At 44.0% G+C, this 27,343-nt stretch overlaps 1 protein-coding gene across 2 annotated transcripts in view; it reads left to right on the top strand.

Annotated features, from left to right (window-relative positions):
• The first annotated feature begins 9,471 nt into the window (after positions 1–9,471).
• Positions 9,472–27,343, top strand: part of LOC143982307 (amine oxidase [flavin-containing] A-like) — an 80,681-nt gene continuing 62,809 nt past the window's right edge. Inside the window, exon 1 of one of the 2 annotated variants that reach the window (XM_077480917.1) lies at positions 9,472–9,721. In XM_077480917.1, the coding sequence (XP_077337043.1) occupies positions 9,676–9,721 (46 nt within the window). In that variant the 5' untranslated portion in view covers positions 9,472–9,675. The remainder of the gene's footprint in view (positions 9,722–27,343) is intronic. The other variant, XM_077480916.1, reaches the window with a different exon arrangement.

Raw genomic sequence — 27,343 nt, forward strand, 5'->3', positions numbered from 1 at the left:
GCTTCCCCCAAAGCAACCTATTGAGCAGGCAGAAGTGCCTGCCAGCAATGATTGCCATAAGTTGAGCCCGGACATCAGCTTGCAATGATCGCAAGAGGCTTATGCTTGAATGCGTGCTTGTCATGACTGCAAGAGGTCTACGCTCGAATGCGTGCTTGCAACGATCGCTAGAGGTGTATGCTCGAATGCGTGCTTGCGACGATTGAAAAAGGTCTATGCTCGAATGCGTGCTTGCAACGATTGCAAGAGGTTTATGCTCGAAAGCGTGCTTGCAACGATAGCAAGAGGTTTGTGCTCGAATGCGTGCTTGCAACGACCGCAAGAGGTTTATGCTCGAATGCGTGCTTGCAACGACTGCAAGAGCTCTATGCACGAACGCGTGCTTGTAATGAGTGCAAGAGGTCTAGGCTCGAATGCGTGCTTGCGACGACTGCAAGAGGTCTATGCTCGAATGCGTGCTTGTAACGAGTGCAAGAGGTCTAGGCTCGAATGCGTGCTTGCGACGACTGCCAGAGGTCTCTGCTCGTATGCGTGCTGGTACAATGATTGCGATTAGTCTATCTCTGGATGCGTGCTTGCAACGACTGCAAGAAGTCTGCGCTTGGATGTGTATTTACGACGATTGCAGGAAGTCTGCGCTTGAATGTGGAGAAAAACAACGCAACACGCCTAAACGAAGCTGTTTTCCTTTTGAGGCAACTTTATAATGAAATGAGGCCGAGGAGCAAGGCCCCCCTGGTAGGCATCCAGACCGCATGTGATAGTGAGATGAGAGAAGCTGCCATGACAGAGATCCGGATCGCCATGCCACAACTTTGCGACTGAGCACGAAACGGATTCTGGAGCATGTACTGAAATGAGGCCGTTCCTGGGGCACGCCGAGACGAATTTGGTACACCGAAGTGACTATTCGTACCGGAACGTGATAAGGTGAAATGAAATGAAAACCCATGACAAAGACAAGAATCAGAGGACGAGGCCCTTGAACCAAACGGATGAATCCTGTCCTTGGAGCATGTACTGAAATGAGGCCATTCCTGGGGCACGCCGGGATGAATTTGGTACACAGATGTGACTATTCGTACCGGAACGTGATAGGTGAAATGAAATGAAACCCATGACAAAGACAAGAATCGGAGGACGAGCCCTTGAACCAAACAGATGAGTCCTGTCCTTGGAGCATGTACTGAAATGAGGCGTAACAGCTGGGCGCACCGGAACGAATCGGTGCATAAATAAATGCGACAGGATTCGAATCGGAGCGTAATAAGTGACCGAAATGATATGCCATGACAGAGATAAGATTCAACGACTGGACTGATGGTTACCACAAAGAATCCGACTCTGGAGCATGTACTGAAATGAGGCGTAGCAGCTGGGCACACCAGAACAAATCGGTGCATAAAAGAATGCGACAGGATTCGAATTGGAGCGTAATAAGTGACAGAAATGATATCCCATGACAGAGACAAGATTCAACGCCTGGACTGATGGTAACAATAAAGAATCCGTCTCTGGAGCATGTACTGAAATGAGGCGTAGCAGCTGGGCACACCAGAACGAATCGGTGCATAAAGAATGCGACAGGATTCGAACTGGAGTGTAATAAGTGACAGAAATGATATCCCATGACAGAGACAGGATTCAACGACTGGACTGTAGGTTACAAAGAATCCGTCTCTGGAGCATGTACCGAAATGAGGCGTAGCAGCTGGGCACACCAAGACGAATCGGTGCATAAGAGAATGCGACAGGATTCGATTTGGAGCGTAATAAGTGACAGAAATGATATGCCATGACAAAGACAAAAATCAGGGATCGTGCGTGAACCTGCGAGTGATTCAGTCTCTGGAGCATGTACAGAAATGAGGCCAAACCCTGGGGGCACTCCAAAGCGAATCGGTGCACCAGAGGTGCAACAGGATTCGCGCCGGAGCGCGACTAGTGACAGAAATGATTCGAAATGGAAGAAATGACTGGGAGTGAAATGAATTGGAATGAGATCGAATGAAATACATAACATAACTGCATGAATGAAGGGATATTCGAATTGAAGCAGGGCAAGCGAAACGTGCGGACTGCTTGCCTTGTCGTAACAAGCAGTTGGCTGTGAGTCGAACGATTCGACCGATACTAATAGAAATGCTCGGGCAGTCGAACGGTTTCGAATGCCGTACCTGCGAATGAATCGCCTGACGTGGCGTAATCGAACGTGTCGAAAAAGTGATAACGACTGCATCGAAAGTAGAAAATAGCGACATGCGTACGAGGGCCACAGAAAACATTCGATTTGAAAGCAGCGAGCGGCTCGTGAGTACAGGGAATGTTGACGGTACATCGAATACATGAATTGAAAAAGGGGGTGCCGAAGCCCTACCTGCGACAGCCAGCCCGACGTGCAACGACAAATTCGATGGGTACGGCGACACTCCGACGGCGAAACCGACGGACGCTGCTGAACGAGAAGACGAGCTGTCAAGACGGGGACGAAAAATGCGGGAACTGACGAACGGGCTCACTGCGTCTGGTCTGAATGGCCGGCGCTTGATACCTGACGTATCGGGTATCGCGCACCGGAACCGACGAGGAGGACAGGCGAATGGGCTGGTTATATATTCCACCGGGCTCCTCCCATAATTTCAGGCCAGCATACTGGCCTTTCTATATATTATGTAGGGGGACGCTTTATTTCACTAACATTAATCACACCGCGTGTCAGTGTATTGAGCTGTGATAATTTATCACTGCTTAATATAATGACATCTGTGTGTATGAGTGAATTTCTAGTACTGTAATCTCGTAAAGTCTCACGAGATTACAGTATTAGGGGCCGTTCTCCAGTGTTAGAAGCGTTTGTAGATCGCTTCACACCTCCAAGGGTGAAACGATCTACTCCGCTTCATATAGTGGCACACAGAGGAGAAAGATCTCCTATGTGAATGCCGGAGAATGAAGCAGTGAATAGATTTCACTGCTTCATAAAAGGACACCAAAATTAGCTGTTTGAAAGTAAATGCATTTGTATTCATTTTGGTAGCTATGTCCTAAAGAAGTTTTTGTTTGTCCTTAGTGTTATCTCTTTTGTATGTAGTGGGTTTTGTTTGTTTTTCTATGCATAGACCACATCACGTGTTTTTTCTAACTGTTGAATAATTACACTTCCACAGTGCTGTTAATTGATCTACCCATTTGTTTTTTTTTGTTTTTTTTTATTGTGTGAAATTGACTGTCTTTCTCAAATAAAGTTGTAAAATGCTTTGCAGTGCTTTTTCTACGTGATAGGGTCTTTTTTCATGATAAAGGTGAATGCAGATATCAATCCCCATAGCATGTGTTAATTTTTTATTTTTTTGTTATCTTGGGTTTACTTGTATACCTAAATGTTTGTATTGGTTGCCGTCTTCAGTGGTTTGAGGCTAAAGCCTCGTACACATGATCAGATGGTTGGCAGGGGATTGTCTGTTGACAGACTACTGTCCTAAAATCTTACCATTAGTAAGCTCCATTTGACAAATGTTGGATGGCAGGCTAGTAAATTTTCGGCGGGCAACAGTTTGATTTCAGATTTTCGTATGGTCAGTACACAAATCCGTCACACAAAAGTGCAAAGTACAAACACGCATGCTCGGAATTAATACTCACCAAACACGAAATTAGCAGAAGGAGCCCAAAAGGTGGCGATCAAGAGCTGAAATTCCTCGTAATACGTCACTGCATTCATGTTTGTGGCACGACAATTGTGTACTGTTAATATGGAAGACAAGATCCTGGCACATACCCTTTTGCCAAAAATCAGACGCTCGGTTGGCCAACAATCATACCGTGTGTACGAGGGTTTAGAGCCCAAACACACTATTTGATTTTCTGCAGATTTTTGTCTTCGGATTTACCAAAACCATATAATATGAGGTCAAACCTTAGGAGTTTCAGTTTGTATGCAATCATGCAGGCCCTTGCACTACATGGTTTTGGGAAATCTGACAACAAAAGTTGTATAGTGTGTATGGGTTCTTAACCTCCCTGGCGGTATGATTATTTCAGATTTTTGGTGCTGAAAGCGGTACAATTATTTTGCATGGAAATTTGGCGTTTTTTATTGTAGGCCTGTAATTCTTAGGAATAACTCACTTAAATCTGTCCAAATAAGAGTCTAGTAGACATCCTGGATATGATAAAGTTTGAAAAAATAATCATAAATTATAATATAATAAATAACTATAAATAATTATAACAAATAATAATAGAATAATAATAACAATTATGCAATAATCTAATCAAATCAAAAGCACTGAAATTTGCTCAGTTGCAGAATTGTCGCTATCATTAGATTGAGTGTTTGATGATGAATTTCCCCACAAATCTCTATCGCTCAATTCTACAAGTGATTCTAATTTATTATCGCTGTTTTGACATAAAAGGGGCACTTTTTGGTTGCTATGGGCAATATCCAAATTCCAGGTAGAAAAAACAGTATTTATAATATAAAAGTGCATGCAGGGCACTGGACAGACCACTAGGGACAAAGGGGATGTGTCATTTTTTATACAGTACTGTAATCTGTAAGATTACAGTGTACTGTATATGTACTGTGTTTTTACTTTTTTAAATTTGGCGCCATTCTCCATTCCTGTGCATCACAATGCTCGCCAGGAACGGAGCCCAGCGGAACCCGGCACTGTGTGAATCGAGCGAGGACACAGCTCGCACACACAGCGGGGAGACATCGCAGGATCCAGGGGACTTTTCCTGTATCCTGTATCCTGCGATGCAGCCCCTGTATCCTGTGATCTGGCTTGGGGTTACCGCTAATGGTACTGGAATTCCACCCCAAGCCAGACTCGGGAATATCGCCAGGGAGGTTAAAGTGATTGTAATGCCTTGTACACATGGTCGGAAAATATTGTCGGAAAATCCGATTGTGTGTGGGTTAGGATTTTTTCAGACGGAAAAAATTTGAGAGCAGGATCTCAAATTTTCAGACCAAAAAAATCAGATCAGGCTTTTTATGATCGTTTGTAGAGAATTCCGATCGGACAAAGTGCCACGCATGCTTAGATCAAATTACGAGACCAAAACTATTGGCTACTAGCCTCAAAGTAGTCCCGTCGCAATGATTTTCCAACAACTTTGTCCGACCGTGTGTATGCAACACCAGTTTAGGAGAAAATCCGTTGGAAAAAAATCAGATGGATTTTGTGGTGTGGAATGTCCAACCGTGTGTACAAGGCATAAGGGTATTTTTTTTTTTTTTAAATAACAAACATATCAGCTGTTTTGCACAGAGTTGCCCCAATCCTGGTCTTCTGAGGTCCCTCGGTGGCTCTTGCGACTCCTCCAGGCATCAGATAACTCCCTGGGAGAAGCTTTCTCCCGGGGGGTAACCTTGCGTACGTGTCCATAGAGGCTGAATGCAGGACTTGTCCATAGAAGCCGAATTCTATCTTCTAGGAGGAAGATCTCTAGAATGATTATTGTGTTGTTTCAATGAACGGAATAAAACTGGAATGGATATACTCCATGTGCTAAGGAAAAACTCATTAAGATGATCAGCATTACAATGAGCAAGTGCCGATGCCTGTTCTGTGTTTAAGAATGTGTCTGCGCCCATGCACGCAACGATTCCGCGCATCTGGCGCTATTCAACAGCTTTTCCTATTTATTTAACTATGCACCATGCCGCAATAATTGATCCTGAGCATGCAAATGCGTCAACCATGTTCGTAAATCAGCCCCATTGAATCAGCGTGACGTGTATCATAGGAGGCGAGAATTTGTTACAGTTGCCGCCAGGATATTAAAATCCGTTTCAGAGTTCTGCATGATCAGGCTGTATTCCAGGGGCACTAGTAAAGCTGTATTCCATGGGCACTGGTGAGGCTGTATGCCATGGGCACTGGTAAGGCTGTATTTCATTGGCACTGGCCAGTAGGGTCATATGCTTGGGTGGACATACACATGTATATACAGTAATATATGTATGTGTGTGTATATATCCCCAGAGAGCCCCCACTTACATCAGGGTCCCCAGAGAGTCCCCCCTTACATCAGGGTCCCCAGAGAGCCCCCCCCCATACATCAGAACAAAAATATTACAGCGCACACATGTAAAACTAACATTTACCTCCAACAAGGCTTTTTAACCACTTCCCACCCGGCCAATGTACGGCCGGGTGGGAGCTGCCAGGAACGTCCGTCAGAAGGAGGGGGATCGCGCAAGCCCGCGCGTGCCCGCGCAGCGGCACGATCCCGATGCGCTCGTGTCACCCGGACACGGCGTATCTCGGATCGGCAGGAGGGCTCTGTGATTGGCCCTCCTGATCACATGACGGCCGTGTTCAATCATGGCTGTCATGTGATGTAAACAAACAGCTGGTTGCTAGGCAATCGGCTCTCCTCTCCTCACGCGGAAGTCGTCGTTGAGGAGAGGAGAGCAGATCGCTGCAGCCGGCTGGTGATCAGTGAATATGAGCTGTTTTTACAGCTTTTTACTCACTGATCACTAGTCTAGTATAAACCTACAGTGTAAACACACATGTCACCACAATACACGTCACCACACATGTCCCCAAAACACACATGTCCCCAAATAATAAAATGACATGTCCCCAAATAAAAAAACACATGTCCCCCACATATGTCCCACTAAAATCACATGTTCCAATGATTATCTGCACACATATGTACGTGATCACCTGCACACATCTGTACATGATCATTTGCGTACATATGTCCGTGATCACACAAACCAATTATTATACACTTAACGGAATTTTTTTTACCAAAAACATGTAGCAGAATACATTTTGGCTTACATTTACGACAAAAATTCGATTTTATTGGATTTCTTTTAAAATAGAAAAAAGAAAATATTGTTTTTTTTCCAAATTTCCGCTTTTTTTGCGCTTATATTGCAAAAAATAAAAAACGGAGTCGTGAATAAATACCACCAAAATAAAGCTCTATTTTTGCGAACAAAATGATAAAAAAGTCATTTGGGTACAGTGTAGCATGACCGCGCAATTGTCATTGAAAGTGCGAGAGCGATGAAAGCTGAAAATTGGGCTGGGAAGGAAGGGGGCGAAAGTGCCCTGTATTGCAGTGGTTAAAAACACCTAGACATTTTCAAAAAACATTATCAAAATTTGGTCACACTATATTGCTATACGGTGCTTAAGCCAGGGGTTGACAAATTTGTTTGGAATCTGGGAGCCAGCTAAAAAAGTTAGGAGCCAGGTCCGTGACGGCGATCTGGACCTGTCCCTGGCCTGACATGGAGACAAGTGAGGGGAAGATAGCCTCCAGCCCCCCACATATGAGATCACCTCTCATTGGACACACCGCTTGAGTGCTAAATGGCCGCTGTGATTGGCCATTTAGCATGATCTGTGATTTGCTGTATCCAAGGGACACGGCCAACACAGAACTTCCCCGATGTGCGCCCATGGCGGCGTTCAGAGGGGAAGTAAACAGGAGGATGTCCAGGGACGCCCTCCCGGCAATTGGTGTCCGTGCTGTAGACATCTTTTGTCTATAGCGCGGGCACGAAGTGGTTAACAAAAGAATGTGACTTTTATTTCCGCCATGTTCCCGCTTCTTAACGTCATATCCCCGCTAAGGGTTAGATCAGGTCCGCCTGAAAAACTGACAGGTGAACCTGATCAGACAGCCCTTGTGAAAGGGGTCAAGCAGGGAGGATTACAAATAATATTTTTTTTTTTTCCCTTAATTAAAATAATTTTTTTTACTTTTTACAAAAAAAAAAATAATAATAATTAAATATATATATATATATATATATATATATATATATATATATATATATATATATATATATATATATATATATATATATATATATATATATTTAATTATTATTATTATTTTTTTTTTTGTAAAAAGTAAAAAAAATTATTTTAATTAGGGGAAGGAAATGGGTGGGCAGTGAAAAACAGTCAGGGAGCTTCACTCCATTAGGAATTATCATTATTGGAATAGGGTGTAATTTCTACATCCACCACAAGATGGCGCCAGACTACCGAAAGATTTTAGTAGGCCGCAAAGCCGCGGCCTCAATTACTGGCCGGCGCGGCACGATGGAATTGCGCGGCGGAGTTCGGGGTCCAAATGGAGACAGGATACCCCAGCAGCGTTGCCCCAGTCGCCAGGACACGAAATCTAGGCGCAAATGCGACCTGGCGACCGGGGTTTGTCGAGCCCTGGCTTAAGCCCACTTACTGCGACAAAGTACCCCATAATTAGTGAGTCCTACACTGTCCATAGACTAGGAGATCCTGCTTCTCTGAACCATGGGAGCTATACTCCTCTATATGGGAGAACATGAGGTCTCCAACATGACACAGGTAGTCACTAATGAGAGGTACTTACTGAGGGAGTGGGGTGCTCCACCCAACAGGATTTGATCAGAATCCATACAATAGACCAAAAAATATTTGGGGGGCACACCCTAAAAAAATGCATAAAGATGGTGCTGCCATAAGACCATACAACAGAACAAAAATATTACAGTGCACACATGCAAAACTAACATTTACCTCCAGCAAGGCTTTTTAATCGCACTGGGGACCCTTACATCAGGGTGCCCAGAGAGCCTCCTCCTTACATCAGAGTCCGCATAGAGCCTCCCCCTTGCATCAGGGCCCCCAGGGTCCCCAGAGAGCCCCCACTTACATCAGGGTTCCCAGAGAGCCTCCCTTACATTAGGGTCCCCAGAGAGCCTCCCCCTTGCATCAGAGTCCCCAGAGAGCCTCCCCCTTGCATAATGGTTCCCAGAGAGCCCCCCACTTACATCAGGGTCTCCAGAGAGCCTCCCCTCCCCTTGGGGACCCTTGCAGAGACTCTGGGCTATGGGCCCCAGATTTGGGGCTATAGCCCCAAAAGCCATCCCCTAGCGACACCACTGCTGGTAAGGCTGCATTTATTTGGCACTGGTAAGGCTGCATTTAATTGGGGGGGGGGGGGGGTCAGCACAAAGCGTCACCTCCCTGAAATTTGTTTTTGCAGGTTGGGATGTCTGTAAAGGCCTCTGATTAAATGCTTGAATAATTGTAAGGGTAAAGCTTAGTCGGGTATTATTATAGTTATTGAGTAAAATGTATTTACCATACAAGTGTTACTTACAGAGACCATGACAAAAGGGGCTATAACATTTGCCTTCTTCGCTTCACCTCAATTCCAACGTTCAGTAAACTACCTATAGGTAAAAGTGGTGTAACAGTTTACAACCACTTTAACATTCTTTTGCGAGAATAAAGTTCAACAGCAATGTGTTGTGTAATACAAAAAACATAAGAAAATAGAAAAAGATAAACGTTAATAATTTACAAGGATTTCCAGGAGGGCTCATTGGATAAAATATTATGAAATATTTAACTGGTTACTTTCAGCAAACTAAGCATTTAAAGAAGAAAATAAATGTTGCTTACAGGAGATTAAATATACTCCACACTATGTAAATAGGCCAGATTCCAATTACAGGCTCTCTCGGTACACCCACTCCTCCAGCAGCCAATCCTATAGCACTCAGCTCCTTCTATTATAAGCAACTGCGGGCTGTGCGAGAACAAAAAGGGGACATCTCTCACCTCTGACAGTCTCAGTCTGGAAAAGACACTCTTGCATACTAACCAGGAGTCCTGGGAAGAGAAAAGCAGAACAATGAGGGACGCTTATGATGTCATTGTCATTGGTGGAGGAATTTCAGGTCTGGTATTGTAGAATGTGTGCTTTGTGAGAGACAGTGTGCAAGGGCAAGGTGTTCGGAGAAAATAAAGCCCCTTACACACTATCATATTTTCTGCTGAGTTTTTCCTTCAGATTTACCAAAACCATATAATATGAGGTGAAACCTCAGGAGTTTCAATTTTTTATGCAATCAGGCAGGCCCTTGCACTACATGGTTTTGTTAAATCTGAAGGAAAAAATCAGCAGAAAATCTGATAGTGTGTATGGGGCTTAAGATGAATAAATAGAAGCATTTCTGCACATCTACTATGAAGATGTCCATGTTAGAATGTTTAGATGAAGGATGGCGCTGTTTTTTTGTAGTGTTTGGGAAAGGTGGGTGTGTCTGGTACTGAAGAATACAGCAAAGAACATTTACATTTATGTATATTTTAAGTTTTGTATTTGAACTAGGAATAGAAGGAGTGTACAGCATTATATTCTATGCATTGATGGTTATTACCGTATATATCTAAAGTGTAACTACTGTATTGGCAACACAAATTGGGTGAAAGTTCCAAAAGCCACAAAGGTCAGGATGCCTAATCTGGCTGGTTGGCTCCCAGTCAACTCATGACATTCTTTACAGGATAAATCAGGATTTTGCTTTTTTCCTTTCTATTCATTTTCTGCTATATTATTAGCTGCTTGAAACTGTAATGCTGCATACACACTATTGGAATTTTTGGCCCGCAAAAGACAGAGTTTTTCATCGAAAAATGCGACCGTGTGTATGCTCCATCTAATTTTTCGGTTGGGAAATGTTCCTATCCGAAAATGCGATCGTCTGTGGCAATTCCAACGTACAAAATTCCTACGCATGCTCGGAAGCATTGAACTTTATTTTCTCGGCTCATCGCAGTGTTGTACGTCACCGCGTTCTTGACCGTGACCGTGTGTATGCAAGGCAAACTTGAGCGTAATCCTATTGGAAAAGCCGTCATATCCTTTTCCGATGAGAAATCCGATCGTGTGTACGTGGCATTACAGGTTAATTAGGATGAACAAAAGGTGACATTTTACACTGTTCGCAAAAATATCCTCGGCCACAGATTGAGGGCCATGCAGTGCATTTTTTTTTTTAATTGTCCTGAGTGAATCTGAAAATTAAATTTGCTTGGATCCAGAATAACAAGCCTGAACTTCATGACTACAACAGAGTAGCGTACTTTCAGGTCTTGTTTTTTTGGTTAAGGCTGAGTTCAGTCTATTGAGAACTGGACGCAATAGCAGGAGATTTTGACCAGCTCTCTATAAAGCTGGTTTACATATCTCTGCTGCGGCTCTGGTGCGAATTTGCACAGGAGTCCTGTGCGAGATTTTTAGGCAATGTTTTTAGCGTGAAAGCGCCTGAAAAGATCCTCAGTGTGAAAGTGTTCTAAGCGGGGACACACCTGATCCCTGCTGTGAGCCGCATGCGAAGATAGTGTGAACCCAGCCTAAGATAGTGATTGTAAAGGTTTGTTATTTTTTTTTTTAAATAACAAACATGTCATACTTACCTCCACTGTGCAGTTCGTTTTGCACAGAGTGGCCCCCATCCTCGACATCTGGGGTCCCCCGGCGGCGCTGGTAGCTCCTCCCCACATTGTATAACCCCCTAGGAGAAGTGCTCTCCCGCGTTGTTGGATTTGATTTACAGCTGTGGGAGCCAATGGCTATGCTGCTATCAATCTTTCCAATCAACAGCGGAGAACCCGGGCAGAGAGGAGAGCGTGTCTCCGGCGGGGGGAATACATGACTCAGGTGGGTAAAGTGGGGGGGGGGGGGCGCTGGGGGGCCGGTCAGGGACAGAAGATGCCTATGCATTAAGGTGAAAAAACATGAGGGTTTACAACCACTGAGCTTTGAAATCAGTAGTCTGATAAGGGATGTGTCACTGTTCTAAGGACCAGTTGGGTTCTGTTCTCTGTACTGGTGTCATTTGTGACACTAATCAGTGTTAGGGCAGTTAGTGGTAAGCCCAGGTAGCTTTAGCCCCTTGTTAGGGGTACCCCCTGACAAGGGTTTAACCCCTTGATCACCCCTTCACCAGTGATCACCGTATTAGTGTTACGGGTGACGCTGTGTTAGCGGGATCACCCCCGATACCTGCTGGCACCTGCGTTTAGCCCCTCCACCCAGCCCAGCCCACCCAATTGCAGTATCAATCGATCACTGTCACTTTTAAAACACTAAACTGTTAGCGTTCACAGGGATCAGGCCTGACTCTGCGAGCGCTGCTGTTTTTCACGAAAGATCTCTATAGATCTATTGTGGACCAAAGCAATTTGTACGCTGGTCAATTCATCGCCTCTAATCCCGAGTTGACCCTTGCCAGAGATTGGAAACTTATTACAGTTTCTGAATTTAAGACCTTCCTGGGCCTATCCCTCCTCATGGGCATAGTTTAAATAAGTGAGTTGCGGTCATATTGGTCCACTGACCCAATTCACCATATGCCCGTGTTCTCTGCCTCCATGACCAGGGCACGATACGAGCAGATCTTGCGGTTCATGCACTTCAATGACAATGAACTCTGTCGTCCTCTGGGTGACCCCGAATATGATCGGCTCCACAAAATTCAGCCCCTCACAAACCACTTCAGCCAACAGTTTGCAGCCTTTTTTACCCCCGCTCAAGTTGTCTGCATTGATGAGTCCCTGATTACCTTTTCTGGCCGCTTGTCATTCAAACAGTATCGTCCCAGCAAGCATGCTAGATACGGGGTCAAGATGTATAAGCTCTGTGACAGGGCAACAGGATATACATATAGTTTTATGGTTTACGAGGGAAGAGATCATTTTGTAGAGCCGGAGAACTGCCCAGACTACATAGGGAGCGCTGGTAAGATTGTGCGGAACTTGGTGCCTCCCTTATTCGGAAAGGGGTACCACTTGTACGTGGACAATTATTACACAAGAGTGCCACCTTTTTGTCACTTGTTTGAACATGGAATTGGCACATGTGGCACTGTGCAATATAATTGCTGGGGCTTACCCCAGCGGCTTGTAGATTCCCATCTTAGGCTAGGGGAGAGAGCCTGCTTGAAATGTAATAATTTTCTCGCTGTGAAGTGGAGGGATAATAAGAATGTTTTTGTTCTGTCCTCCCTTCACGCAGACACAACGGTCCAAATTCAAATGGCGATTGGTGTTGTGGAGAAACCCCTCTGTGTCCACGAATATAATCTTAATACGGCGACCAGTTGATGGCACTGTACTTAATTGCTTGTAAGGCCAGACACTGGTACAAAAATATCTATATACTTATTGCAATTGGCTCTGCTGAATGCTTAAGTGCTATACAAAGCTTCAGGATGAACTGGATCCTTCCTTAAATTCCAGGAAGAGATCATCACAGCCCTTCCGTTTCCAAATGGTGCTGTGGCCCAACTTCTCAATGTAAATGCAGTGAGCCGGCTGCATGGGAGGCATTTTCCATATGTCCTCCCTGGTACCCCTAACGATCACCCCAAAGAAGATGTTGTGTCTGTAGCAAGTGTGGATTTAGGTGTGATACCCGCTATTGTTGTCTCCTGAGTACGAGGACACCACATGTGTGAGACTTTTTGGGAGCCTAACCGCGTACAGGCCCCCGAAAAACCAAGCACTGCCTTCAGGTTTTTTAAGGGTGTAAAATGGTGATTTCACCATTCACAGTTATGGAGGCCCTCAAATGTCCAGATAGCACAACCCCTCCCCCCCAAAATGACCCCATTTAGGAAAGAAGACACCCCAAGGTTTGCTAAGAGTCATGGTGAGTATTTTGCAGCTCTCATTTGTTTTTGAAAATGAAGAAAGAAAAGGAAAATTTATTTATTTATTTATTTTTTTGAATTTTCAAAACTGCGCTCACCCTTATTTGGTTCATCCTGCTCACCAGGGTTAACCCCTGCAGCAGCCACCGCGCCCTCTGGTACAAGCTGTTTTGCAGTCCCTCCTGCTGGCACAGCAAACACATTGTCTACCTTATTTTTGCGCATAAAAGCCTTACCTATCATGGAAATAAGATTTTTACCCCCAACTATCCCAATCCATTTTACTCCTCAGCACAGATTCATCCGCCCAAGGAGACACAAAAGAACAGACGGGCTTGGTTGCCACGGACCTGGTTGCAGACTCATTACAGAAGTCATTGTAAATCATGTCAGATTGTGGTAATACGAGTTTTAATACAGCAAAACAGGCATACCCCACTTTTAAGTACACAATGGGGTTTATTTACTAAAGCTAGAAAGTGCAAAATCAGGCTCACTTCTGCATAAAAACCAATGAGCTTCCTAGTTTTATTACCAAAGCTTAATTGAACAAGCTGAGGTTATAAGCTTCTATGCAGAAGTGAGCCTGATTTTGCACTTTTCATTAACACAACAGCAAACTTTTCATTAACTAACTAGCGCCTGGCCGTCGCACTGCCCCCCCCCCCCCCTTATCAGCTGAAGAGAGGTGACGGAAACATGAGGAGATCGCACATTTTCGCCGGCACCCCCCCCCCCCACCCCCACTTAACAGCTGATGATAACATATTTTTGCCAGCAACCCCCACCCCCCCAATTTCTAGAGAATGTTGAGGATCGGGCCCCGGGGGCCTAAAGCTGTGTAAGGGGCCCCAAAATTTGTGATGCCTGCCCTGCCCACCGCAGTAGTGGGTAGACATGTGCGCCGTCAATAAATTTGTTTCATTTCGTTCTGCTCCATTTCATATTAGAATTAATGCATAATTCATGTCCGAAATTAAATTTGGATTCGTACGAAATTTTAATTTTCGTTCGTTCGTTATTCTTTTCGGAACAATTACGAATGTTCCTTATGATGAATTTATCATTATGAGGGGCTCCCATCATCGCTGTGCTGACTTCCTGGGTTTAACTTTTTCACTTTTAGTTTCGTTAACTTTTCATAACAATTACAAATGTTTCTTATGATGAATTTATCATTATGAGGGGTTCCCACCATTTCTGTGTAGAGTTTCCAGGTCTGTATTATTATTATTATTATTATTATTATTCAGGATTTATATAGCGCCAACAGTTTGCGCAGCGCTTTACAATATGAGGGCAGACAGTACACTTACAATACGAATCGATACAGGAGGGATCAGAGGGCCCTGCTCGTTAGAGCTTACAATCTAGAAGGGAGGGTCAAGTTGAAACAAAAGGTTTTAACTGTGGGGGGATGAGCTGATGGAGAAAATGAAAATACAGTTAGGTGGGGGTAGGGTAGGCTTCTCTGAAGAGAAGTGTTTTCAGGGATCGTCTAAAAGCTAATAAAGTAGGAGATAAGCGGACAGATTGGGGTAGGGCATTCCATAGGATTGGGGAGGCTTTGGAAAAGTCCTGGAGGCGAGTATGGGAGGAGGTGATGAGGGAGCTAGAGAGCAGGAGGTCTTGAGAGGAACGAAGAGGACGAGTAGGTTGGTATTTAGAGACTAAGCCAGTGATGTAGCTGGGGGCAGAGTTGTGGATGGCTTTGTATGTAATTGTTAGTATTTTGAATTTAATTCTTTGGCTGAGCGGGAGCCAGTGGAGGGATTGACAGAGAGGGGTAGCAGACACCGAGCGATTGGTAAGGTGGATGAGTCTGGCAGCGGCATTCATAATGGATTGAAGAGGTGCTAGACTATGTAGAGGTAAGCCAGTGAGGAGGGAGTTGCAGTAGTCAAGGCGAGAGATGACCAGCGAGTGAATTAAGAGCTTTGTTGTCTCATTGGTTAGAAAGGGGCGTATTTTGGAGATGTTGCGGAGGTTGAGGCGGCAAGATTTGGACAGTGATTGGATGTGTTGCTTGAAGGAGAGTTCAGAGTCCAAGACTACACCTAGAATCTTGGCATGAGGGGATGGGCTTATGGTTGTGCCATCAATTTTGACAGTGAGATCAGGGGAAGGGGCATATGGGGGAGGAAAAATTATAAGTTCGGTTTTGGATAGATTGATTTTGAGGAAGTGGTGTGACATCCAGACTGATATTTCTGATAGTAAATTAGTGATACGTGAGGAGACAGAAGGAGTGAGCTGAGGGGTAGAGAGATAGATTTGGGTGTCGTCAGCATAGAGGTGGTATTGGAAGCCATGGGAGGCTATCAGTTGACCCAGAGAGGAGGTATAGATTGAAAATAGGAGTGGTCCAAGGACAGAACCTTGGGGGACCCCAACAGAGAAAGGAAGAGGAGAGGAGGAAGTAGAGTTGTAAGAAACGCTAAAGGTGCGGTTGGATAAGTAGGAAGAGAACCATTGTAGAGTACGGTCACAGAGACCAAAGGTGTGGAGTTTTTTGAGAAGGAGGGGGTGGTCAACTGTATCAAAGGCAGCAGAGAGGTCCAGGAGGAGGAGTACAGAATAATGTCGATTGGTTTTGGCCGTTAGTAGATCGTTTGTTAGTTTTAGGAGAGCAGTTTCTGTGGAGTGTTGGGGACGAAATCCAGACTGAAGGGGATCAAGAAGGCCATTATCAGCGAGGTGGTCACTCAGTCGGTTGTAGACCAGACGTTCGAGTAGTTTGGATAAAAAGGGGAGCAAGGAGATGGGGCATAGGTTGTTAAGATTGGATGGGTCCAGTGAGGGTTTTTTAAGTATGGGTTTGACAAGTGCATGTTTTAGAGAGTTGGGGAAGATGCCAGAAGAGAGTGAGAGATTGAAGATGTGAGTTAGAGAGTGTAGCATAGAGTCAGAGGGTGAATGTAGCATTTGCGAGGGAACAGGATCCAGAGGGCAGGTGGTAAGGTGGACATTACCAAGTAGTTTAGCAACTTCGTCTATAGTGGTGGGGTTGAAAGAGGGAAGTAATGATTGTGACTGTGGGCATGAAGTGTAAAGCGTGGGGGGTATTAGAACAGTAGAGATCTCTGCGCGAATTGTATCAATCTTCTGTTTGAAGTGATTAGCAATCTCCTGGGCAGTGAGTGAGTTGGTGGGTGGAGGTGGTGGAGGACGAAGTAGAGAGTTGAAAGTAGAGAAGAGTTGACGGGGGCGGGATGATAGGTTGCTGATGAGAGTGATAAAATAGTTCTGCTTGGCAGAGAGGAGGCTAGAATTGTAGTTTTGGAGGGCAGATTTATATTGGTTGAAATCTCTCTGAGACTTGGTCTTGCGCCACAGGCGCTCATGAGCACGACTACGTTTTTTCAAACTTCTAGTGACATCTGTTTGCCAAGGTTGAAGGGGTCGGGGCTTGATCCTGTGTGTGGTGAGGGGGGCCAGAGAGTCCAGAGAGGCCAGAAGTGAAGTGTTGTAGACAGAAGTGGCTAGGTTGGTGCAGGATAGGGGTGAGATTTTGTCGTGGAGGTTGTCAAGAGCAGAGTAGAGAAGGGAAGGCTTGAGATGACGTAGGTTTCTGCGGGTAACTTTAATGCGGTTGGAGGGAGAGGAGGTGAAAGAGAGGGAGAGAGTGAAACTAATAAGGTGGTGATCAGAGAGAGGGAATGGATAGTTAGAGAGGTTGCATGGAGTGCAAAGGTGAGAGAAAACGAGGTCAAGGATATTGCCCCCGGAGTGAGTAGGATCATGTATCCACTGTTTCAGGTCAAAGGAGGAGGTTAGGCTGAGAAGTTTGGAAGGAGCAGAGGTGTTAGTATTAATAGGGATGTTGAAGTCCCCGAGAATGATTGTGGGGATTTCAGAAGAAAGAAAGTAGGGTAGCCAGGCAGAGAAGTCATCAAGAAAAGTTGATACTGGTCCAGGGGGCCTGTAGATCACGGCTATTCTTAAAGAAATTGGCGTGAAGAGACGAATGCAGTGTGCTTCGAAAGAGGAGAGTGACAGAGAAGGAGGTGGCTGAAGTACCTGGAAGGTGCTATGTGAGGCTAGAAGGATTCCAACACCTCCTCCCTTATGTCCATTGGATCTGGGGGAGTGAGTCCAAAGAAGCCCACCATGGGATAGGGCCGCAGAAGATGCAGTGTCTGATTCGTGGAGCCAGGTTTCGGTGACGGCGAGTAGGTTAAATGAGTTGGTGATAAAGATGTCATGGAGAGAGGTGAGTTTGTTGCAGACAGAGCGGGAGTTCCAAAGAGCACAAGAGAAAGGGAGTCTGGACTTGGGAAGAATAGAAATCGGAATTAAATTGTGTTGATTGCGGCTGCTGCCAGAGGGTGCAGGGTGATGGGTACAGTTTAATGATGGAGGTCCAGGGTTTGGGGATATATCTCCAGAAGTCAGGAGAAGCAGGAGGGTGAGGGAGGCAATATGGGAGTGTGATTTATATGAAGGGACATGCCCCAGGGTCTTGGAGACTTTTAGTGTGTGTGGATTTAGAATTAGCAGGAGTTGGTGGGTGCAGTAATAAGGAGAGGACAGGAGTGAGGGTGATATATATATGCTGTGGGGGGGAGAAGTGGGGTGGAGTTGAGATAATTTTAGTAGAGAGGACAGAGCTGTCAGAAGGAGTGGTAGAGAATGCATGTTATAAGGAGAAAGTGCTAAAGGGTTAAACAAGGTCACCTGGTGTCTATGCAGCGTTGTTCAAAGTATTTTCTTGTGTACCTTTGCTTTGTGCATTCGCTGAAGTGCAGAGTCAGAAGTGCTTCCACTTATTGAAATCCCCCACTTGGCGAAAGACCCCCAGCATTAGCTTCCCCCAAAGTGAAGGTTAGCTTTATACTGATAGGGGTGGGGTGTGGGTGGATTTCAATTATCAATCAGGAGGCAATAAAGCTTGGATGGTTAACAGGGCTAAATTCTAACTTCAGAAACAGGCTAGAAAGAGGGCACTAAAGTTAGAGGGGCCATAATTTTGGGTAAGACAAGGCAGATAATAAAGCATTGTGATTTGGACAGGGATACAGACTGTTGAGCAAAGAAAACATACCAGCATTTTTAAAGACAAACATGAAAGCAGATAGCAGTGTTTCAGTTTTTGGGTGGAGATGGTTCAGTTAGCACATACCTGTAGGGTGAGAGAAGAGATTCTCAGATGAGACAGTCAGATAATCAGATAGTCAGTTAATAAGTGCAGAGTCAGAAGTGCTTCCACTTATTGAAATCCCCCACTTGGCGAAAGACCCCCAGCATTAGCTTCCCCCAAAGTGAAGGTTAGCTTTATACTGATAGGGGTGGGGTGTGGGTGGATTTCAATTATCAATCAGGAGGCAATAAAGCTTGGATGGTTAACAGGGCTAAATTCTAACTTCAGAAACAGGCTAGAAAGAGGGCACTAAAGTTAGAGGGGCCATAATTTTGGGTAAGACAAGGCAGATAATAAAGCATTGTGATTTGGACAGGGATACAGACTGTTGAGCAAAGAAAACATACCAGCATTTTTAAAGACAAACATGAAAGCAGATAGCAGTGTTTCAGTTTTTGGGTGGAGATGGTTCAGTTAGCACATACCTGTAGGGTGAGAGAAGAGATTCTCAGATGAGACAGTCAGATAATCAGATAGTCAGTTAATAAGTGCAGAGTCAGAAGTGCTTCCACTTATTGAAATCCCCCACTTGGCGAAAGACCCCCAGCATTAGCTTCCCCCAAAGTGAAGGTTAGCTTTATACTGATAGGGGTGGGGTGTGGGTGGATTTCAATTATCAATCAGGAGGCAATAAAGCTTGGATGGTTAACAGGGCTAAATTCTAACTTCAGAAACAGGCTAGAAAGAGGGCACTAAAGTTAGAGGGGCCATAATTTTGGGTAAGACAAGGCAGATAATAAAGCATTGTGATTTGGACAGGGATACAGACTGTTGAGCAAAGAAAACATACCAGCATTTTTAAAGACAAACATGAAAGCAGATAGCAGTGTTTCAGTTTTTGGGTGGAGATGGTTCAGTTAGCACATACCTGTAGGGTGAGAGAAGAGATTCTCAGATGAGACAGTCAGATAATCAGATAGTCAGTTAATAAGTGCAGAGTCAGAAGTGCTTCCACTTATTGAAATCCCCCACTTGGCGAAAGACCCCCAGCATTAGCTTCCCCCAAAGTGAAGGTTAGCTTTATACTGATAGGGGTGGGGTGTGGGTGGATTTCAATTATCAATCAGGAGGCAATAAAGCTTGGATGGTTAACAGGGCTAAATTCTAACTTCAGAAACAGGCTAGAAAGAGGGCACTAAAGTTAGAGGGGCCATAATTTTGGGTAAGACAAGGCAGATAATAAAGCATTGTGATTTGGACAGGGATACAGACTGTTGAGCAAAGAAAACATACCAGCATTTTTAAAGACAAACATGAAAGCAGATAGCAGTGTTTCAGTTTTTGGGTGGAGATGGTTCAGTTAGCACATACCTGTAGGGTGAGAGAAGAGATTCTCAGATGAGACAGTCAGATAATCAGATAGTCAGTTAATAAGTGCAGAGTCAGAAGTGCTTCCACTTATTGAAATCCCCCACTTGGCGAAAGACCCCCAGCATTAGCTTCCCCCAAAGTGAAGGTTAGCTTTATACTGATAGGGGTGGGGTGTGGGTGGATTTCAATTATCAATCAGGAGGCAATAAAGCTTGGATGGTTAACAGGGCTAAATTCTAACTTCAGAAACAGGCTAGAAAGAGGGCACTAAAGTTAGAGGGGCCATAATTTTGGGTAAGACAAGGCAGATAATAAAGCATTGTGATTTGGACAGGGATACAGACTGTTGAGCAAAGAAAACATACCAGCATTTTTAAAGACAAACATGAAAGCAGATAGCAGTGTTTCAGTTTTTGGGTGGAGATGGTTCAGTTAGCACATACCTGTAGGGTGAGAGAAGAGATTCTCAGATGAGACAGTCAGATAATCAGATAGTCAGTTAATAAGTGCAGAGTCAGAAGTGCTTCCACTTATTGAAATCCCCCACTTGGCGAAAGACCCCCAGCATTAGCTTCCCCCAAAGTGAAGGTTAGCTTTATACTGATAGGGGTGGGGTGTGGGTGGATTTCAATTATCAATCAGGAGGCAATAAAGCTTGGATGGTTAACAGGGCTAAATTCTAACTTCAGAAACAGGCTAGAAAGAGGGCACTAAAGTTAGAGGGGCCATAATTTTGGGTAAGACAAGGCAGATAATAAAGCATTGTGATTTGGACAGGGATACAGACTGTTGAGCAAAGAAAACATACCAGCATTTTTAAAGACAAACATGAAAGCAGATAGCAGTGTTTCAGTTTTTGGGTGGAGATGGTTCAGTTAGCACATACCTGTAGGGTGAGAGAAGAGATTCTCAGATGAGACAGTCAGATAATCAGATAGTCAGTTAATAAGTGCAGAGTCAGAAGTGCTTCCACTTATTGAAATCCCCCACTTGGCGAAAGACCCCCAGCATTAGCTTCCCCCAAAGTGAAGGTTAGCTTTATACTGATAGGGGTGGGGTGTGGGTGGATTTCAATTATCAATCAGGAGGCAATAAAGCTTGGATGGTTAACAGGGCTAAATTCTAACTTCAGAAACAGGCTAGAAAGAGGGCACTAAAGTTAGAGGGGCCATAATTTTGGGTAAGACAAGGCAGATAATAAAGCATTGTGATTTGGACAGGGATACAGACTGTTGAGCAAAGAAAACATACCAGCATTTTTAAAGACAAACATGAAAGCAGATAGCAGTGTTTCAGTTTTTGGGTGGAGATGGTTCAGTTAGCACATACCTGTAGGGTGAGAGAAGAGATTCTCAGATGAGACAGTCAGATAATCAGATAGTCAGTTAATAAGTGCAGAGTCAGAAGTGCTTCCACTTATTGAAATCCCCCACTTGGCGAAAGACCCCCAGCATTAGCTTCCCCCAAAGTGAAGGTTAGCTTTATACTGATAGGGGTGGGGTGTGGGTGGATTTCAATTATCAATCAGGAGGCAATAAAGCTTGGATGGTTAACAGGGCTAAATTCTAACTTCAGAAACAGGCTAGAAAGAGGGCACTAAAGTTAGAGGGGCCATAATTTTGGGTAAGACAAGGCAGATAATAAAGCATTGTGATTTGGACAGGGATACAGACTGTTGAGCAAAGAAAACATACCAGCATTTTTAAAGACAAACATGAAAGCAGATAGCAGTGTTTCAGTTTTTGGGTGGAGATGGTTCAGTTAGCACATACCTGTAGGGTGAGAGAAGAGATTCTCAGATGAGACAGTCAGATAATCAGATAGTCAGTTAATAAGTGCAGAGTCAGAAGTGCTTCCACTTATTGAAATCCCCCACTTGGCGAAAGACCCCCAGCATTAGCTTCCCCCAAAGTGAAGGTTAGCTTTATACTGATAGGGGTGGGGTGTGGGTGGATTTCAATTATCAATCAGGAGGCAATAAAGCTTGGATGGTTAACAGGGCTAAATTCTAACTTCAGAAACAGGCTAGAAAGAGGGCACTAAAGTTAGAGGGGCCATAATTTTGGGTAAGACAAGGCAGATAATAAAGCATTGTGATTTGGACAGGGATACAGACTGTTGAGCAAAGAAAACATACCAGCATTTTTAAAGACAAACATGAAAGCAGATAGCAGTGTTTCAGTTTTTGGGTGGAGATGGTTCAGTTAGCACATACCTGTAGGGTGAGAGAAGAGATTCTCAGATGAGACAGTCAGATAATCAGATAGTCAGTTAATAAGTGCAGAGTCAGAAGTGCTTCCACTTATTGAAATCCCCCACTTGGCGAAAGACCCCCAGCATTAGCTTCCCCCAAAGTGAAGGTTAGCTTTATACTGATAGGGGTGGGGTGTGGGTGGATTTCAATTATCAATCAGGAGGCAATAAAGCTTGGATGGTTAACAGGGCTAAATTCTAACTTCAGAAACAGGCTAGAAAGAGGGCACTAAAGTTAGAGGGGCCATAATTTTGGGTAAGACAAGGCAGATAATAAAGCATTGTGATTTGGACAGGGATACAGACTGTTGAGCAAAGAAAACATACCAGCATTTTTAAAGACAAACATGAAAGCAGATAGCAGTGTTTCAGTTTTTGGGTGGAGATGGTTCAGTTAGCACATACCTGTAGGGTGAGAGAAGAGATTCTCAGATGAGACAGTCAGATAATCAGATAGTCAGTTAATAAGTGCAGAGTCAGAAGTGCTTCCACTTATTGAAATCCCCCACTTGGCGAAAGACCCCCAGCATTAGCTTCCCCCAAAGTGAAGGTTAGCTTTATACTGATAGGGGTGGGGTGTGGGTGGATTTCAATTATCAATCAGGAGGCAATAAAGCTTGGATGGTTAACAGGGCTAAATTCTAACTTCAGAAACAGGCTAGAAAGAGGGCACTAAAGTTAGAGGGGCCATAATTTTGGGTAAGACAAGGCAGATAATAAAGCATTGTGATTTGGACAGGGATACAGACTGTTGAGCAAAGAAAACATACCAGCATTTTTAAAGACAAACATGAAAGCAGATAGCAGTGTTTCAGTTTTTGGGTGGAGATGGTTCAGTTAGCACATACCTGTAGGGTGAGAGAAGAGATTCTCAGATGAGACAGTCAGATAATCAGATAGTCAGTTAATAAGTGCAGAGTCAGAAGTGCTTCCACTTATTGAAATCCCCCACTTGGCGAAAGACCCCCAGCATTAGCTTCCCCCAAAGTGAAGGTTAGCTTTATACTGATAGGGGTGGGGTGTGGGTGGATTTCAATTATCAATCAGGAGGCAATAAAGCTTGGATGGTTAACAGGGCTAAATTCTAACTTCAGAAACAGGCTAGAAAGAGGGCACTAAAGTTAGAGGGGCCATAATTTTGGGTAAGACAAGGCAGATAATAAAGCATTGTGATTTGGACAGGGATACAGACTGTTGAGCAAAGAAAACATACCAGCATTTTTAAAGACAAACATGAAAGCAGATAGCAGTGTTTCAGTTTTTGGGTGGAGATGGTTCAGTTAGCACATACCTGTAGGGTGAGAGAAGAGATTCTCAGATGAGACAGTCAGATAATCAGATAGTCAGTTAATAAGTGCAGAGTCAGAAGTGCTTCCACTTATTGAAATCCCCCACTTGGCGAAAGACCCCCAGCATTAGCTTCCCCCAAAGTGAAGGTTAGCTTTATACTGATAGGGGTGGGGTGTGGGTGGATTTCAATTATCAATCAGGAGGCAATAAAGCTTGGATGGTTAACAGGGCTAAATTCTAACTTCAGAAACAGGCTAGAAAGAGGGCACTAAAGTTAGAGGGGCCATAATTTTGGGTAAGACAAGGCAGATAATAAAGCATTGTGATTTGGACAGGGATACAGACTGTTGAGCAAAGAAAACATACCAGCATTTTTAAAGACAAACATGAAAGCAGATAGCAGTGTTTCAGTTTTTGGGTGGAGATGGTTCAGTTAGCACATACCTGTAGGGTGAGAGAAGAGATTCTCAGATGAGACAGTCAGATAATCAGATAGTCAGTTAATAAGTGCAGAGTCAGAAGTGCTTCCACTTATTGAAATCCCCCACTTGGCGAAAGACCCCCAGCATTAGCTTCCCCCAAAGTGAAGGTTAGCTTTATACTGATAGGGGTGGGGTGTGGGTGGATTTCAATTATCAATCAGGAGGCAATAAAGCTTGGATGGTTAACAGGGCTAAATTCTAACTTCAGAAACAGGCTAGAAAGAGGGCACTAAAGTTAGAGGGGCCATAATTTTGGGTAAGACAAGGCAGATAATAAAGCATTGTGATTTGGACAGGGATACAGACTGTTGAGCAAAGAAAACATACCAGCATTTTTAAAGACAAACATGAAAGCAGATAGCAGTGTTTCAGTTTTTGGGTGGAGATGGTTCAGTTAGCACATACCTGTAGGGTGAGAGAAGAGATTCTCAGATGAGACAGTCAGATAATCAGATAGTCAGTTAATAAGTGCAGAGTCAGAAGTGCTTCCACTTATTGAAATCCCCCACTTGGCGAAAGACCCCCAGCATTAGCTTCCCCCAAAGTGAAGGTTAGCTTTATACTGATAGGGGTGGGGTGTGGGTGGATTTCAATTATCAATCAGGAGGCAATAAAGCTTGGATGGTTAACAGGGCTAAATTCTAACTTCAGAAACAGGCTAGAAAGAGGGCACTAAAGTTAGAGGGGCCATAATTTTGGGTAAGACAAGGCAGATAATAAAGCATTGTGATTTGGACAGGGATACAGACTGTTGAGCAAAGAAAACATACCAGCATTTTTAAAGACAAACATGAAAGCAGATAGCAGTGTTTCAGTTTTTGGGTGGAGATGGTTCAGTTAGCACATACCTGTAGGGTGAGAGAAGAGATTCTCAGATGAGACAGTCAGATAATCAGATAGTCAGTTAATAAGTGCAGAGTCAGAAGTGCTTCCACTTATTGAAATCCCCCACTTGGCGAAAGACCCCCAGCATTAGCTTCCCCCAAAGTGAAGGTTAGCTTTATACTGATAGGGGTGGGGTGTGGGTGGATTTCAATTATCAATCAGGAGGCAATAAAGCTTGGATGGTTAACAGGGCTAAATTCTAACTTCAGAAACAGGCTAGAAAGAGGGCACTAAAGTTAGAGGGGCCATAATTTTGGGTAAGACAAGGCAGATAATAAAGCATTGTGATTTGGACAGGGATACAGACTGTTGAGCAAAGAAAACATACCAGCATTTTTAAAGACAAACATGAAAGCAGATAGCAGTGTTTCAGTTTTTGGGTGGAGATGGTTCAGTTAGCACATACCTGTAGGGTGAGAGAAGAGATTCTCAGATGAGACAGTCAGATAATCAGATAGTCAGTTAATAAGTGCAGAGTCAGAAGTGCTTCCACTTATTGAAATCCCCCACTTGGCGAAAGACCCCCAGCATTAGCTTCCCCCAAAGTGAAGGTTAGCTTTATACTGATAGGGGTGGGGTGTGGGTGGATTTCAATTATCAATCAGGAGGCAATAAAGCTTGGATGGTTAACAGGGCTAAATTCTAACTTCAGAAACAGGCTAGAAAGAGGGCACTAAAGTTAGAGGGGCCATAATTTTGGGTAAGACAAGGCAGATAATAAAGCATTGTGATTTGGACAGGGATACAGACTGTTGAGCAAAGAAAACATACCAGCATTTTTAAAGACAAACATGAAAGCAGATAGCAGTGTTTCAGTTTTTGGGTGGAGATGGTTCAGTTAGCACATACCTGTAGGGTGAGAGAAGAGATTCTCAGATGAGACAGTCAGATAATCAGATAGTCAGTTAATAAGTGCAGAGTCAGAAGTGCTTCCACTTATTGAAATCCCCCACTTGGCGAAAGACCCCCAGCATTAGCTTCCCCCAAAGTGAAGGTTAGCTTTATACTGATAGGGGTGGGGTGTGGGTGGATTTCAATTATCAATCAGGAGGCAATAAAGCTTGGATGGTTAACAGGGCTAAATTCTAACTTCAGAAACAGGCTAGAAAGAGGGCACTAAAGTTAGAGGGGCCATAATTTTGGGTAAGACAAGGCAGATAATAAAGCATTGTGATTTGGACAGGGATACAGACTGTTGAGCAAAGAAAACATACCAGCATTTTTAAAGACAAACATGAAAGCAGATAGCAGTGTTTCAGTTTTTGGGTGGAGATGGTTCAGTTAGCACATACCTGTAGGGTGAGAGAAGAGATTCTCAGATGAGACAGTCAGATAATCAGATAGTCAGTTAATAAGTGCAGAGTCAGAAGTGCTTCCACTTATTGAAATCCCCCACTTGGCGAAAGACCCCCAGCATTAGCTTCCCCCAAAGTGAAGGTTAGCTTTATACTGATAGGGGTGGGGTGTGGGTGGATTTCAATTATCAATCAGGAGGCAATAAAGCTTGGATGGTTAACAGGGCTAAATTCTAACTTCAGAAACAGGCTAGAAAGAGGGCACTAAAGTTAGAGGGGCCATAATTTTGGGTAAGACAAGGCAGATAATAAAGCATTGTGATTTGGACAGGGATACAGACTGTTGAGCAAAGAAAACATACCAGCATTTTTAAAGACAAACATGAAAGCAGATAGCAGTGTTTCAGTTTTTGGGTGGAGATGGTTCAGTTAGCACATACCTGTAGGGTGAGAGAAGAGATTCTCAGATGAGACAGTCAGATAATCAGATAGTCAGTTAATAAGTGCAGAGTCAGAAGTGCTTCCACTTATTGAAATCCCCCACTTGGCGAAAGACCCCCAGCATTAGCTTCCCCCAAAGTGAAGGTTAGCTTTATACTGATAGGGGTGGGGTGTGGGTGGATTTCAATTATCAATCAGGAGGCAATAAAGCTTGGATGGTTAACAGGGCTAAATTCTAACTTCAGAAACAGGCTAGAAAGAGGGCACTAAAGTTAGAGGGGCCATAATTTTGGGTAAGACAAGGCAGATAATAAAGCATTGTGATTTGGACAGGGATACAGACTGTTGAGCAAAGAAAACATACCAGCATTTTTAAAGACAAACATGAAAGCAGATAGCAGTGTTTCAGTTTTTGGGTGGAGATGGTTCAGTTAGCACATACCTGTAGGGTGAGAGAAGAGATTCTCAGATGAGACAGTCAGATAATCAGATAGTCAGTTAATAAGTGCAGAGTCAGAAGTGCTTCCACTTATTGAAATCCCCCACTTGGCGAAAGACCCCCAGCATTAGCTTCCCCCAAAGTGAAGGTTAGCTTTATACTGATAGGGGTGGGGTGTGGGTGGATTTCAATTATCAATCAGGAGGCAATAAAGCTTGGATGGTTAACAGGGCTAAATTCTAACTTCAGAAACAGGCTAGAAAGAGGGCACTAAAGTTAGAGGGGCCATAATTTTGGGTAAGACAAGGCAGATAATAAAGCATTGTG

Source organism: Lithobates pipiens, unplaced genomic scaffold (genome assembly GCF_037356315.1).
Source record: "Lithobates pipiens isolate NorthernLeopardFrog02 unplaced genomic scaffold, aLitPip1_a1.2 Scaffold_16, whole genome shotgun sequence".
Lineage (NCBI taxonomy): Eukaryota > Metazoa > Chordata > Amphibia > Anura > Ranidae > Lithobates > Lithobates pipiens.